This window comes from Equus quagga, unplaced genomic scaffold (assembly GCF_021613505.1).
Source record: "Equus quagga isolate Etosha38 unplaced genomic scaffold, UCLA_HA_Equagga_1.0 83181_RagTag, whole genome shotgun sequence".
NCBI classification, from domain to species: domain Eukaryota; kingdom Metazoa; phylum Chordata; class Mammalia; order Perissodactyla; family Equidae; genus Equus; species Equus quagga.
In genome coordinates, this window is record NW_025803413.1 from 1 (window position 1) to 12,488 (window position 12,488).

At 55.3% G+C, this 12,488-nt stretch overlaps 1 protein-coding gene across 1 annotated transcript; it reads right to left on the reverse strand.

Moving 5' to 3' along the window:
* Window positions 1-761: 761 nt before the first annotated feature.
* On the reverse strand, window positions 762-12,103 carry LOC124234507 (coiled-coil domain-containing protein 180-like). Its single transcript, XM_046651856.1, has 7 exons — window positions 11,905-12,103; window positions 10,787-10,915; window positions 10,581-10,691; window positions 10,360-10,455; window positions 7,826-7,945; window positions 4,311-4,390; window positions 762-969 (listed from the first exon to the last, which is right to left on the reverse strand). The coding sequence occupies exons 1-5, from the start codon at window positions 11,905-11,907 to the stop codon at window positions 7,943-7,945; spliced, it is 342 nt and encodes a 113-aa protein (XP_046507812.1). The 5' UTR covers window positions 11,908-12,103; the 3' UTR covers window positions 762-969; window positions 4,311-4,390; window positions 7,826-7,942.
* Between the last annotated feature and the right edge of the window lie 385 nt (window positions 12,104-12,488).

The following is a 12,488-nucleotide window of genomic DNA, read 5'->3' on the forward strand; positions in this document are numbered from 1 at the left end:
CCTGTGGGCTAAATGTGGCCCTCTGCCCTTTTTGGTTTGGCCCTGCCAACTGAGCACAGATTTTACATTTTTAAATGGCTAAAAAAATCGAAAGAAGATACAGTAGTCCCCCCTTATCCTCAGTTTCACTTCCTGCGGTTTCAGTTACCCACAGTCAACCATGGTCCGAAATTATTAAATGGAAAGTTCCAGAAATAAACAACTCATAAGTTTTAAACTGCACACCATTCTGAGCAGCATGATGAAATCCCACGCCCTCCCGCTCCGTCCCTCCTGGGAAGTACATCATCCCTTGGTCCAGCGCAGCGGAGCCACGCGAATATGCTACCTGCCACCCGCCACCTGTGGGTTAGTCACTCAGCAGCCATCTCTGTTATCAGATTGACTGTCGTGGTATCTCAGTGCTTGTGTTCAAGTCACCCTTAGTTTACTTAATAATGACGCCAAAGTGCAAGAGGAGTGACGCAAAGCGCAAGAGGAGAGGAAATTCAGATACGCCAAAGAGAAGCCGTAAAGCGCTTCCTTTAAGTGAAAAGGTGAAAATTCTCTACATAATAAGGAAAGAAAAAAACTCAGACTCAGCAAGGGCTTGGGGAGCACTCACGGCCCGAGACTGCTCACGTGGACTCCTGCTCAGACCGGTGTCAGCGTGTGGCCGGGGAGTCAGGGGTGAGCCTGGAGTGCCTGGCACAGAGGGACTGCTCCAGAGGGGCTGGCCATGATGAGGGAGATGAACGCACTAGTGACAGGAAAGTTGGAGGCACCCGGACTCCCATTCTCCTCATAGACCAGTGCCAGGGTGACGCCTGCCCTGCTGCCCAGCTGTGTGGGTCCCCGGCTACACATATCCAGGCCTTCCAGCTCCTCCTCCACCTTGCTCTGGAGCGCTCCCACCATCTGCAAGAAGGACGGGCTCACCAGGCTCTCTGCCTCCTCCTCCGTGAAGGCTTTCCAGTCCAGTAGCTGCTTCTGGAGGGGGACAAGGCAGAGACTGGCTTAGGGCCGGTGGGGCTTCACCTCAGGGCCTGGTGCTGCCCCCTGAGATCTGCCTCCCACCCATCCCTGAGAGCCTCAGAGGAAACCCTCACAGCAGCTGAGAGGGTCCAGCTTTGTGGTGCATCCACCGTGTCCAGCTGCTGCGTGCTGCCCCCTTGTCTCACTGAATCCCCCAGCAGTGTTCTCATTAGCCCCGTTTGACAAGTAAGGAAACCCAGGCTCAGAGAAGTGAAGGGACTTGCTGGAGGCCACACACCTGGCAAGTGGTGAGGCCCGGATCTGAACTCAGAGCGCTCCCACTGCAGAGCCTACAGCATAAACCGCCATCCTAGACAGTCTCGGGGCTGCTGTCAGTCAGACAGGGCTCCCCTTCCCTGTAACTGTGAGTTATGCCAACTGGAAAGCGGGCTCTCTTTATTAGTAAAGCCTTGGTTTATGCACCAACATCTCACATAAACCAACCTCCCCCAAATTAAAGACGTGTCTACAGCTGTGTACTTCCAGTGCTGCCCAACAGGAGGACCAGGTGCCCTGGGTCAGGCTTCCTGCGCCCCTGGGTACGGGACGACCTCAGCACCGTCCCCGCCTGTGCCCCACAAAGGGCAGCGAGGCCGGCTCAGGCGGCAGCACAGGGGGAGCCCGGGCAGCGCAGGAGGGGCAGGGAGCCCGGGGCGGGGTCCTGGGGAGGCCCCCGGGCGGAGGTTTCCCTCCCCTCCGTCCGGGCTCTACCGCTGAGGTCTGACGCCCCCAAGAGCTGACCGAGAGGCTCAGGGTAAATGGCAGCCCCCGGCCTTCTGCAAACGTGGTCGTCTCGTCCCCAGGCGGGGCCGGCCCCCAAGTCCGAGAACATTCTAGGTCCCTGGGAGCGCGAGCCCGCCGCCGGCACAGCCTGCGCCCCAGAGCCCAGCGGGGCGGAGCCGGCCGAGGGCCGAGGGCGGAGCGCGGGCCGCCGAGTCCCGACTCCCTCGGCCAGGGCGCGGGTCAAACCGTCCCCAGAAGGGTTAGGCTTCTCTGGGTTTTTTATCTGAACAAGGAGCTGGGGAGTGGCAGTTTGACACAATGTTTCCTTGCGCCCCAGAAAACCAGGCACTGCCGTCGAGGGGTTTGGGAGTGAACTCGTGGTCTCGGCGCGAACAGAGGCGGCAGCGAGGGAGAAGGGGGTCGGGGCGGGGGGGCGGGGGGGCGGGGGGGAGGGGAGCCCTAAAGAACCCCCATGACAAGACTTCCTCTGAGCAAATAATGCCAAGTGCTGTGAGTGAAACAGAGTCAAGGGGAAGTCTGAGGTGATCAGAGAGTGTATACCTTCCTCTGTGGGATCAGGGAAGGCTTCCTGGAGGAGGCCACGTGGGGCTACCACCCGAGGGATGGGTGGGAATAGCTGAGGAGGAGAGGGTACGGGCAGAGGGACAGCCTCAGGATGCCCAGGGGCCAGTGAGGGCCAGGGCACGTGAGGAAGGAGAGGATCCAGGCTGGAGAGGAGCAGGGGCAGGCCAGGGAGGGGATACCAGGCCGCTGCCCTTTGACCCTCTTCTCCGGCCGCCAGGAGGGACACCCACCTTGCACTTCTGCACGTGGGCCAGACACTCCTGCCACGTCTTCTCATACTGCAGGCGGACACGCATCATACAGTCCCACCCCCACCCTTCCGGCGAAGTCGCTGTGATGGACGCCCCGGGGGTGTCTGTGCTTCCCTCCTGTGCCCCTCTGATTGTCCCCCTCTAACCTCATCACTCCCAGCTCAGCACCTTCCACTGGGTCCCCAGTGCCCTCAGGATAAAGTGCAGCCTCCTCCACATGGCCACGCGGCCGGCACAGCCTGGCCCTGGGCATCTTCTGGCCTCCCTGCCACCTTCTCCTTTCCCCGAAGGCCCAGCTGTTTTGCCTCTGAGCCTCCCCACGTGCTGGTCTTCCTGCTTGAACAGCTCCCCTGACCCCTGGGCTTGGCTAACTCTTACTTGCCTTGCCGCTTTCAGCTGGATGATCACTTCGTTGGCAAGGTCTTGTGTGACCCTTAACCTGTGTCCCCAAATACATGCGGGTCACCTGCCCACTCCCGCTGTAACGTCCTGCATGGTCTGACTTCTGCTCCAGCCTGGAAGCACCCAAGGGGCGATCCTCCCTGCTGGTTACCAGGGCCCAGTGCCACACCTGGCCCTAGGGGGTACCTGGTGAATGGCGGCCACTGCTATTATTTAGGGTCTCGGGGCTCTTGCCCCGGATATTATAATATAATATAACTGTAATACCTTTGGAATGATAAACCTGAGAGCCCTGGAGCAATGGTGAGTACTACTAACTGAGGTACTCAGCTCAAGTCCAGCCGTGACACTTCACTAGCTATGTGACCTTGGGCAGGGTACTTCACCTCTCTGTGCTTCCGAGTCCTTCTCTATCACAGGGGGACAATGACACCACTGACCTCACCAGGTTGCTGTGAGCCTCAAAGGAGATGGAAATATTATATACCTTCTAGAGCAAGGCTTGGAAAACTTTTTCTATAAAGGGCTAGATAGCAAATATTTCCAGCTTTGCAGGCCATAATGTCTCTGTCGCCACTCCTCATTTCTGCTGTTGTAAAGCAGAAGCAGCCAGAAACAACATGTAACAAATGATCATAGCCATGTTCCAGTGTAACTAACTTGCAAACAGGCATTGGCCCAGGGACAGGAGTTTGAGAACCCTTGACTTAGAGCATTTTTAAACACTACCATTTATTACTGAGCGCTCTCTGTGTAAGCCAGGCACTGAATTATGCCTGGATCGCAGGATTGCATGTAATTCTCACATGAACCCCACAGGGTAGCTACCCTTATTGTTCCTCTTGAAATCCCTATTGTATGGAGGAGGAGTTTGAGGCCACGAGAAGCTGAGACTTCCCCAAGGTCGCAGAGCTGGGACAGCACAGAGCTGGGCGTCACACCCACCTCTCCCTGACTGTAAGACTTTAACCTCACATGCCCAGGGCCTGGCCCCTCACCTGTCCTCACAAAGGGTCATTGGAACTGTCCCTCTGGCTCCATGCTGGGTCAAGAGTCAGGGGTCAGAGTGTGTGGCTGGCAGGGCTGGGCAATGACTGCGAGGTGGTGGGAGGGAGGAGGAGCTCTGCCAGGCCGAGTCCTGGAGGGTGGATGTGAACCCCCTGGGCTCACTCTCCGTCTACATGCCTCCCTGCTTCCCCAGGACAGCCTTGCCACCCACTCCCGCGTTCACAAGAGACGCTCACGTAATCGGCTGACTGGCTGCTGGCGCTCCTACAAAGCTCCCACGGGAACAGAGCTGGAGAGACCTGAATGGGAGCCCCAGACCTCACTCACCGAGGTGCTTGTTCAGGGAGTTGAGAGAGGAACGCCATTCGGCCAGCTGAGCTCTGCTGTAACCGGGAGGCAGAAGGTCACTGGGGAGGGAAGATGTGACAAGTCACCAAGCTTGAATAACCGTTCACTACCCGAACTGGCAGCACCTTCGAGGAACACGGCTCCAGAGTCGTATCGACCCAAATACCGAAGATACACAGTGACTCGCTGGGGGTTTCCTGGTGCTGAAAACATGCCCCATGGAAAGGCCTATTTAATATCCCTGAGTCTGTTACTTAGGAAATAAAACTGAATTTTTCTCAAGGGAAAAAACAAACGGTTCACGTCACGACCAAGGAAACCCCTTCTGGGAACCCAATCCGAGAAAACAATATAAAATGCATATGAAGTTTATGCATTAAGTCGGTCACTTAGTACTGTTTATAAACACACACACGAAATACATAAACAACCTCATATCCAACAATAGGGAATTGTCTAAATAAACTACACAGTGTGGCAGACGGAAAACGGTCACGCATCATTAGCTCCTCCCACTGCGAGGTGGGGTCTGTTTCTTATCCCCGGATCTGGGCTTGGCTGTGACACTGGCCTTGGCTGATGGGACATCAGCAACGTGACCCAGCGGAGGCTCGGAGGGGCTCAGGCATCCCGTTCACCCTGGTTTGCCGCCGGGAGCTCTTCTGCCGCCCCCGTGCCTGTGAGCCGGGTGAGCTCCTGGAGGCTGAGAGTGAGTGCAGAGAAGCCCCAGCTGTCCCAGTCCCGGCTCCAGACGGGGGAGTGAGGCCATCCTGGGCCACCCAGCCCCAGCCAAGCCCGCCCAGACCAGGGGCACTGCCCAGCTGGCCCACAGAATCAGGAGAAACAGGAAGTGTTGTTTAAGCCCCCATGTTTTGGGTGGTGTTTAAGGATGTAGAAAGATCTGTAAGGCTAGGGGGACTGTGTAGTTTATTATCCAAACCAGGGCGTTTTTGACAGTGAAAGTGCAGGGACTATTAATGATTATGCCAGGACAAGACGTGCACCCCAGGATGGTCTTGGGCACCCTACTTATGGCGGGACAGTAAAGAGCAACACTGTGTAGTACTAAATGCAGTGTGGTATCCTGGACCAGGTCCTGGAAAAGGAAAAGGACATTAGCGGAAAAACTGGTAAAATCAGAAAAAGTCTGATATTTAGTTAATGGGAATGCATCAAAGTTAACTTCTTAGTTTTGACAAATGTCCAGTGATAATGGAAGATCACAACTTTAGAGGAAATTGGGTGAGGGGTATACAGGAATTCTTTGTGCTATTTTTGTAATTTTTCTGTAAATCTAACATAACTCCAAAATACAAATTGTATTTTTAAAATTTATTTTAAAATTATATGCATTTATACTTGTTGGGTCCCAGAAAATCAACGGGGATTCTCCCCGGCCTTTGGATAACTCCCTCTTGGGCCCTGGGAATCTTAGCAAGACTCCCCAGCCCTCTGCCACCATCGCCCACAAGCCTGCAGCAGGGCCTGTGCACGAGCAGAAGCAAGGCCCCCACCGGTCCAGGGCTCTGGGCTTTCCGGAGGAGGGACTCCCTGTGATCCCACGTGGGGCAGTTCCTGGGACAGCTCCTGGGCTTGGTTAGAAGGCTCCCTGGCTGCCAGACAGGTCCAGAAGAAATAGGTGGGTGTCTACACAGTGTGTTTTGTGACGCTGTCAAGACCTCCTTGCACAAACAAACCACAAACGCAAAGCTTCATCTTGACGCTCATGGGAATTCTATGATCGAGGCTTTGCAACTTGACCTTTAAGTTGCACGTTCAAGCCTTGTGTTCACAGTACGCGCTTCTGGACGCTGGAATTGTGCCCTGACCTCACCCTTTACGTACTCCCACGTAAGGAGCTGCTGGGTCCTGTAAACTTGCACTCATGCCTCTGATTTCACAGAGCCACCCCACCTTTCTCCAGGCCAGCACACCTCACCCACCAGCTCCACACTCTGTCTGCACACACTGCCACCGCACGGTGTCTCCCAGCTGTGGTCGGAGCGTCGATGCCTGCATTTTCCCCCTGTGTTTAGCCCTGTCTCTCCCTCCATCAGGCAGGTAGCCAGCCAGCCCCACGTTCACAGCCTGGGCAGGGGGTGTGGTGGGGCAGAAAAGACAGCAGCCTAGAAATCTCTCTGGCTTTTGTTTTCAAAGTCTAAGTTCTTAGGAGAGCCTAGAGCAGTGGTAAGGAGAAGGCGATTGTGGGAGTGGGCTGAGAGCCATGGGGAGGAGAACAATCCTGGGGACCAGGGCTTTCTCCTTGTCAATAGAAAGGGGCTGGGGGGGAGGTGTGGACAGAGCAGGATGGCGGGTGCCTGGCAGTGGCAGCTGGGTCCTGCTTCCTGGTGGCATCACGGGAGCAGCTGCAAGACCCAGTAGGGAAACGCTGCCTGGGCATGAGCACGCAGGCTCTCAGAGCAGCCTCCTCAAGAGTCCCGAGTCCAGCTGCTTGGAGGCAGCAGAAGTTGCCCAGAGGCACCTGGATGGACCAAACACTGACGACCAGACTCCTACCACCAGGCCCAGCGTCCAGTGAGACTCCATAACTTTCCCTCAATGGATGGGGCCCCAAGAAAGACAAACAGGGGCTCAGAGTCAGAAATGAGTGGAGTTACAGAAAACAACAAAAGTACTTTTCCTGGTGCTGAGATTTTTATCCACCTTGCTAATTTTACGCCTGCATGAAAACGTGGCTGCACACGGGGCAGGAGGCACTCACCCTGGGGGAGACCCTGTGGAGCTCTAATTGTCATTTGTATCCTAGGAAAACTTAGGCTCTGTGGTGGGGGGACAAGAAGAACCTGCACCCCAGGGTTACCAGGGTGGGAGGGGCCAGCGAGGGGCACAGGAAGAGGAGGAGTATCTCCCAGCACAGGAAGCATCTCCGCCTTGCAGGACCACGCAGGCTCCATCCTGCTGCTCAGAGTGGATGCTACAGGGTCCCCAGGCAGTGGGCTTCCAGGGTCTAGAACATTTAGTGTGGCCCCTGCCAAAGAGCTTATTATGGGATCAGAGCCAGGTGGCCCCAGGTCTGAGGGGAATGTCCAGAGCCTCTAACAGGTCCCCTGTCTGACGGCAGCTGCCTCCTCACTGACCTCCAGCCTCCAGCCTCAGACCCTTCTAACACACCCTGCAAACTGCACAGCTGAGGGAGCCACTCTGCTGCCCTCAGGAGGAAGTCCCATCCCTCTTCCAATCCCCCCACCTCGCCCCTTGCCATTGCCTCCTTCCAAGTTTGGCACAGTCACACTAACCTTCTTTCTGTAGCAAATGTGTCATGTTCTTTGTTGTCATTGGGGCTGTAATATAGGCCCAGGTGGTCAGTCTAGGACCAGAGAACCAGAACATGGGCCCAGGTGGTCAGCCCAGGACCAGAGAACCGGGAGATGGCCTGGTCTGGGGGACACATCAGGAGAAAGGTCAGTGCTGAGGACTGTGCCACCCCCAGGGCCCCCCCAAAGTGCCCTCGCCAGCAACCCCTCCCGTTGTACCAGATGGCGCAGAGATGCTCCAGCCGCTTGCGCTGCAGGGCCTCCTGGTTCTTCAGCATGCTCTCCAGCTCGTTCTTCACGGCTGGAGGAGCCTGGATCCTCTCACTGGCCATGAACTCACTGGTGTCCACACACGGTGGCGCCATGGAGAGGAGAGGAGGGAAAGGACAGGTAGGAGACAAGGGGTGAGACCCATGGTAAGAATGTTCAGAACCCCAGCACCCTCACACCACTCCCAGCCCTTCCTCCCCATCCTGGGCCTCTGGGACACAGAGGAAAGGAGGGAAGGGAGGGAGGGAGGGAGGGAGGGAGAAGTGGGGAGAGAAGAAGCGAGGGACTGCCAGTGAGGCTCTGGTACTAAGAGCAGGTGTGTGTCCTGACTGCCACCTGCGGCTCTGTGACCTTGGGCAAGTCACTCTCCTCCTCTGAAGCTCGGTTTCCTCTTCTGTAATGGAGCTAATGCTAGTACCTTCCTCATCTGGTCCCTGTGAGGACTCAGCAAGACATTACAAGCAAAACCCTTAGCGCCGTAACTGGCTTGTGGGAAACGCCCAGTAAATGTCGGCTCCTGCCATCGCTGTGGATGATTACTGACGTTCGTAACAACCCCCCAGGTCCAGACCCAGACCCAGCACTTTCCATACAGCATCCTCTGGGTCATCACGGAAACCCATCACTGGTCCCTTACGGTACCCCTTTTACACTGGGAGAGAAAGGCTCCGAATGTTCAAGCGCTTGATCAAGGCCACAGGGAAAGCAGAGGTGGGGCCAGGTCCCGGCACACTTTCCTTCATCCCCAGTGTCAGACTCTGGCGCTCTCCATCCAGAAATGCAGATGCACAGGCTGGCCTCCCACCCGCAGACCCACAGCGCAGATGGACAGACACTCTTTAGTGTCCTCAGACATCTTGGCCCAAGGCATCCCTTTTGCTAAAGAAAGTCTTACTTGTTGGCCAAAAGTTCCAGGACCCTTGTGTCAGTATTAACAAAAGTGCCCCCTGGCGGGGGAAGCGTGGGGCCCTCTCTTGGCATCCCTCCCATGGGTGGAAGTTGCTCCCGGAGGAAGAGGAGTACCCACGCCTGAGGGATGACTGTGCTCCTCGGCCCGGTAACTCAGGGCTACAGTGTTATGGCTCTCAGTGTTTAACTGGTTTTTTAAAAATAAATAAATTTGCTCCAAAAGCGGAGTGTTCATGCCATCAGGGACCAGCCACATATGGCTGTGATGAGAACCAGGACCCAATTACCAAATGAGGCTAAAGCTAGAACTTTCTTTGGCTGTCCTCCCAGTGGTCATCTCCTGGGCAGCCTTGGCATGGCAGTGGAGACAGTTCTTCATTATGTGGTACTGTTCTGCCATTTAGCATCCCCCCCCCTTAAATGAAAGCAGCCTCTCCCACGCCCCTAGGGACTAGAGCAGCCCCAAATGCCACCACACACTTCCCAAAGCCCTGCAGGCACAGCTCTGGGACAGGGCTGAGAATAGCCAAGCTTAGGGGGTAGAAATTCCAGTAACACTTTTCATTGGAACCTGAGGTTTGATGCCAGCTGTCCTTCTTAGCTGGTGGGGCCTTAGCAGTTATTTCCCAAACCTCCAATTCTGCAGCCATAAGACAAAGACAATGCTGTTTACAGCAGAGGGATTTTGTGAAATGAAATGAGATAAAGACACATGGAGCAAACAGCAAGTGTCAGTTGTCACAACGGGTGAAATAAGCATAGGAACATCAACCAACCACACATAACAAGACACCGACTAACTCTGGTCCCTGAGTGGATCAAATGGATAGAAGTCAGTGACTCTAGCTTGTCTCAAGCTTAGAGCTCCCACTGCTGAGCCCTCTTTTCTCATCCTCCCAACAAGTCCTGGCCCCTGAGTATCATCGTCTCCACTTCGGGGACAGGGAGTTCCAGGTGCAGGGCTGAGTTAGCTCAGGAGGCTTCCTGCCTGGGCAGAGAAGAGGGAGTCTGTGCTCACTCCCTGTCCGTGCTCTGTCCAGGAGCCCAAGGCACACACCTGGGCTGGAGCCCAGCTGTGGTGCTGAACGCGGGACCCCCTTTCACTCCGCGTGCTGCCAGGAGGCCCACGGTCTGACAAGCCCAACTTTCCACACAGGACCTGGAAGTCCATGCAAGCAAAACGCGCCTCTGAGGAGCCAAAAGAAGCATCCTTTCACGCGACAGAGGAGTCAGGCTTAACTCTGACTTTGGAGACATCACAAACAACCTTGAATTTCTTGGTTTTTATCCCAAAGAAAGCAGCTGGGGGAGGCTAGGGTGTGGACAGGGAAGTAGTGGGGACAGAGCTAGGGGGCAGGCATGGTTCAGCAACAGGTACTGACAGGCAGCAGAAAAACAGACAAACAGACCAGGCGGAGCTGACTTATGAGGGTGCAAACTGCCCTGAGTCCGCGACAGCTGCAAGACGATGCAGGTGGAAAGCTCATCATTCCTGAGTCACCAGCCTCTGGGGCGTCTTGGGGTCCAGGCTCCCTCTCCCGTGGGCTGATCCACTGCACATGAAAACTACTCACCATGGCTTCTTTATTTATCAGCCTGTACATATTGGGCTGCATGAGACAGGAAGTTTTCTCTATGATTTCCACGTATTTCTTCAACACGCTTTTTAGCTAGAAATAAGAGGGCACCATAGTGAGTGACTCACTCTTTTCCTGGAGAACTAAAAGGAGACACATGAGGCCTCACAAATCGCACAAGTGAAAATCACCAACAGCCCATCTGCAGGCCGACTTGCCTTGTCTGCTCGGGAGAACTCAAGTGAGAGCAGGGTCTCATCCAGCTTCTTAATCCCCTGCTTCTGGAGGAGGAACTTCTTGGCCACCTGATCCCACAGCTCCAACAGGGTCTGTGTGAGAAGTCTGGGTCAGGCTGGGAGAACGGAAGGCAGGGAGAGAAGGAGCAGGACCCAGTGGGGCAGGCCCGGCCATGAGGGGCCCCTACTTGGATGGTGTAGTCTTCGAGGTTGTCGTCGTTTTCCACCTTTCTGAAGAGGCTGTTGATGTCTTTGTCAGATTCAGCCAGCTGTTTAAGAAGAAGCGCTCCTGGCTCCAAGATGAGAGGTTCCATTTCCTAAAACAGGCCAGGAGGGCGACAGCTGTGGTATGAACACTGCTGGGGCAGGAGGGAGCCCTCTTGTACGAGGAAGTGCAAACCGTGGTCCTGTCTCAGAAATAATAATAATTATTATTTAAGATGAACTAATTAGTTCACAACTGGAGCACACAGGCAGCCACCACTTTGGGCACATGCCATGCGCCGGGCGCTTGACTCTCTGCTGAGCCCTCGTCCTCAGACGCACTCGGTCCTAATCACAGCCTGTGATGTAGGTGCTGGCATTAGGCCTGGCCCAAGGTTGAGGCTCTACAAATATTCGTTAAAGAAGTGGCCAACGAAAGAATTCCAAGTTTACTTCAGAAGAGGAGATGGAGGCTCTGTTAGGCCACGTGACCAAAGCAACAGAGCTCATGGGAGAAAGCAGAGTGCACATCCAGCTGGGAGGGCTCGGGACAGTGAGAGCTGGCAGGGGGTGCCTCCTTGGCGCTGTGAGTCCAGAGCCCACTCCGGGAATCTAGGGGAGCAACATGTGTCAGAGAAGACCCTGGAGAAAGCCGTGAGTGCATGCTGGGGCTCTGGGAGGACCCTGAAGGGCAAAAAAGGGTCTCATTTAGGGACATTCCAGGGACCATTGGGGTTGGAGATGAGGTCTCTGGAGAGAAACAGGGAGGCAAGTGAGGGTGGTGCCTCAGGGCCAGGCCGTTTGGCCCCTCACGAGTAGGACTGAGCAGGGAGATCAGAGGCTGGGCTTTGGCATCACATCCAGAGCCCAGCTCCCACTTGGCCCCTTACGTGCCAAGTCAGGCAGGACTTTCTCAGCCTCACCTGTAAAACGGGGGTGGTAACAGGGCTATGCTCCTAACAGGCACTCATAACAAGCCACTCAAACATGGCTACGACGGTTCTGTCTACACCCTGGTGAGCCACTGGACCTCCAGTGCAGTGACGAGCCCACCTTCAGAATGGCCCAGGAACAGAAGGGGAGAGAGGAGGAGGATTCTCACCATGCCAATCCGAGCGATCTCCTCCTTGAAGCTCCCCACAGTGCTCTGCCAGCCCTTCCTCTTATGGTCTCTTCGCCCCTGAAGGGTGATGGTGCTGGTCCTCTCAGGAACTGGGGGAGAACAACAGAGGTGAGGAGGGTGTCCTCGAGCTCCAGGGCGACAGGGGAGCCCCTGGGAAAAGGCAGCACAGGCAGAAAGTGCCTTGGTTCAGGAGATGGACCCCCAAAGCGGGCCAGCAGTGTCAGGGGCTTAAGGAAAAAGAGAAAAGATGAAGGTGATCCATAAATGCCATAGGGAACGAAGTCTCACATATACAGTTAAATGCTGGAAAAAGGTTCCGAAATGCTAATGTATAGAATGGGACCATTTGTGGTTTTTTAAGTTTTGTAGAAGCAAATACCTGCGCAAATAAGAATAACCAACACTCACACAGCACTGACCGTGTACCAGGTGCTGTTCTAGCTCCATCCCTCCTCAGGATGGGCCCGGAGGCAGCTTCTGTGCTCAGGCCCTTTTTACAAGTGAGGACACTCAGGCATGGGGCCTGAGGAGCAAAGGCAGTCAGCGGCTGAGAGGGCTGTGGA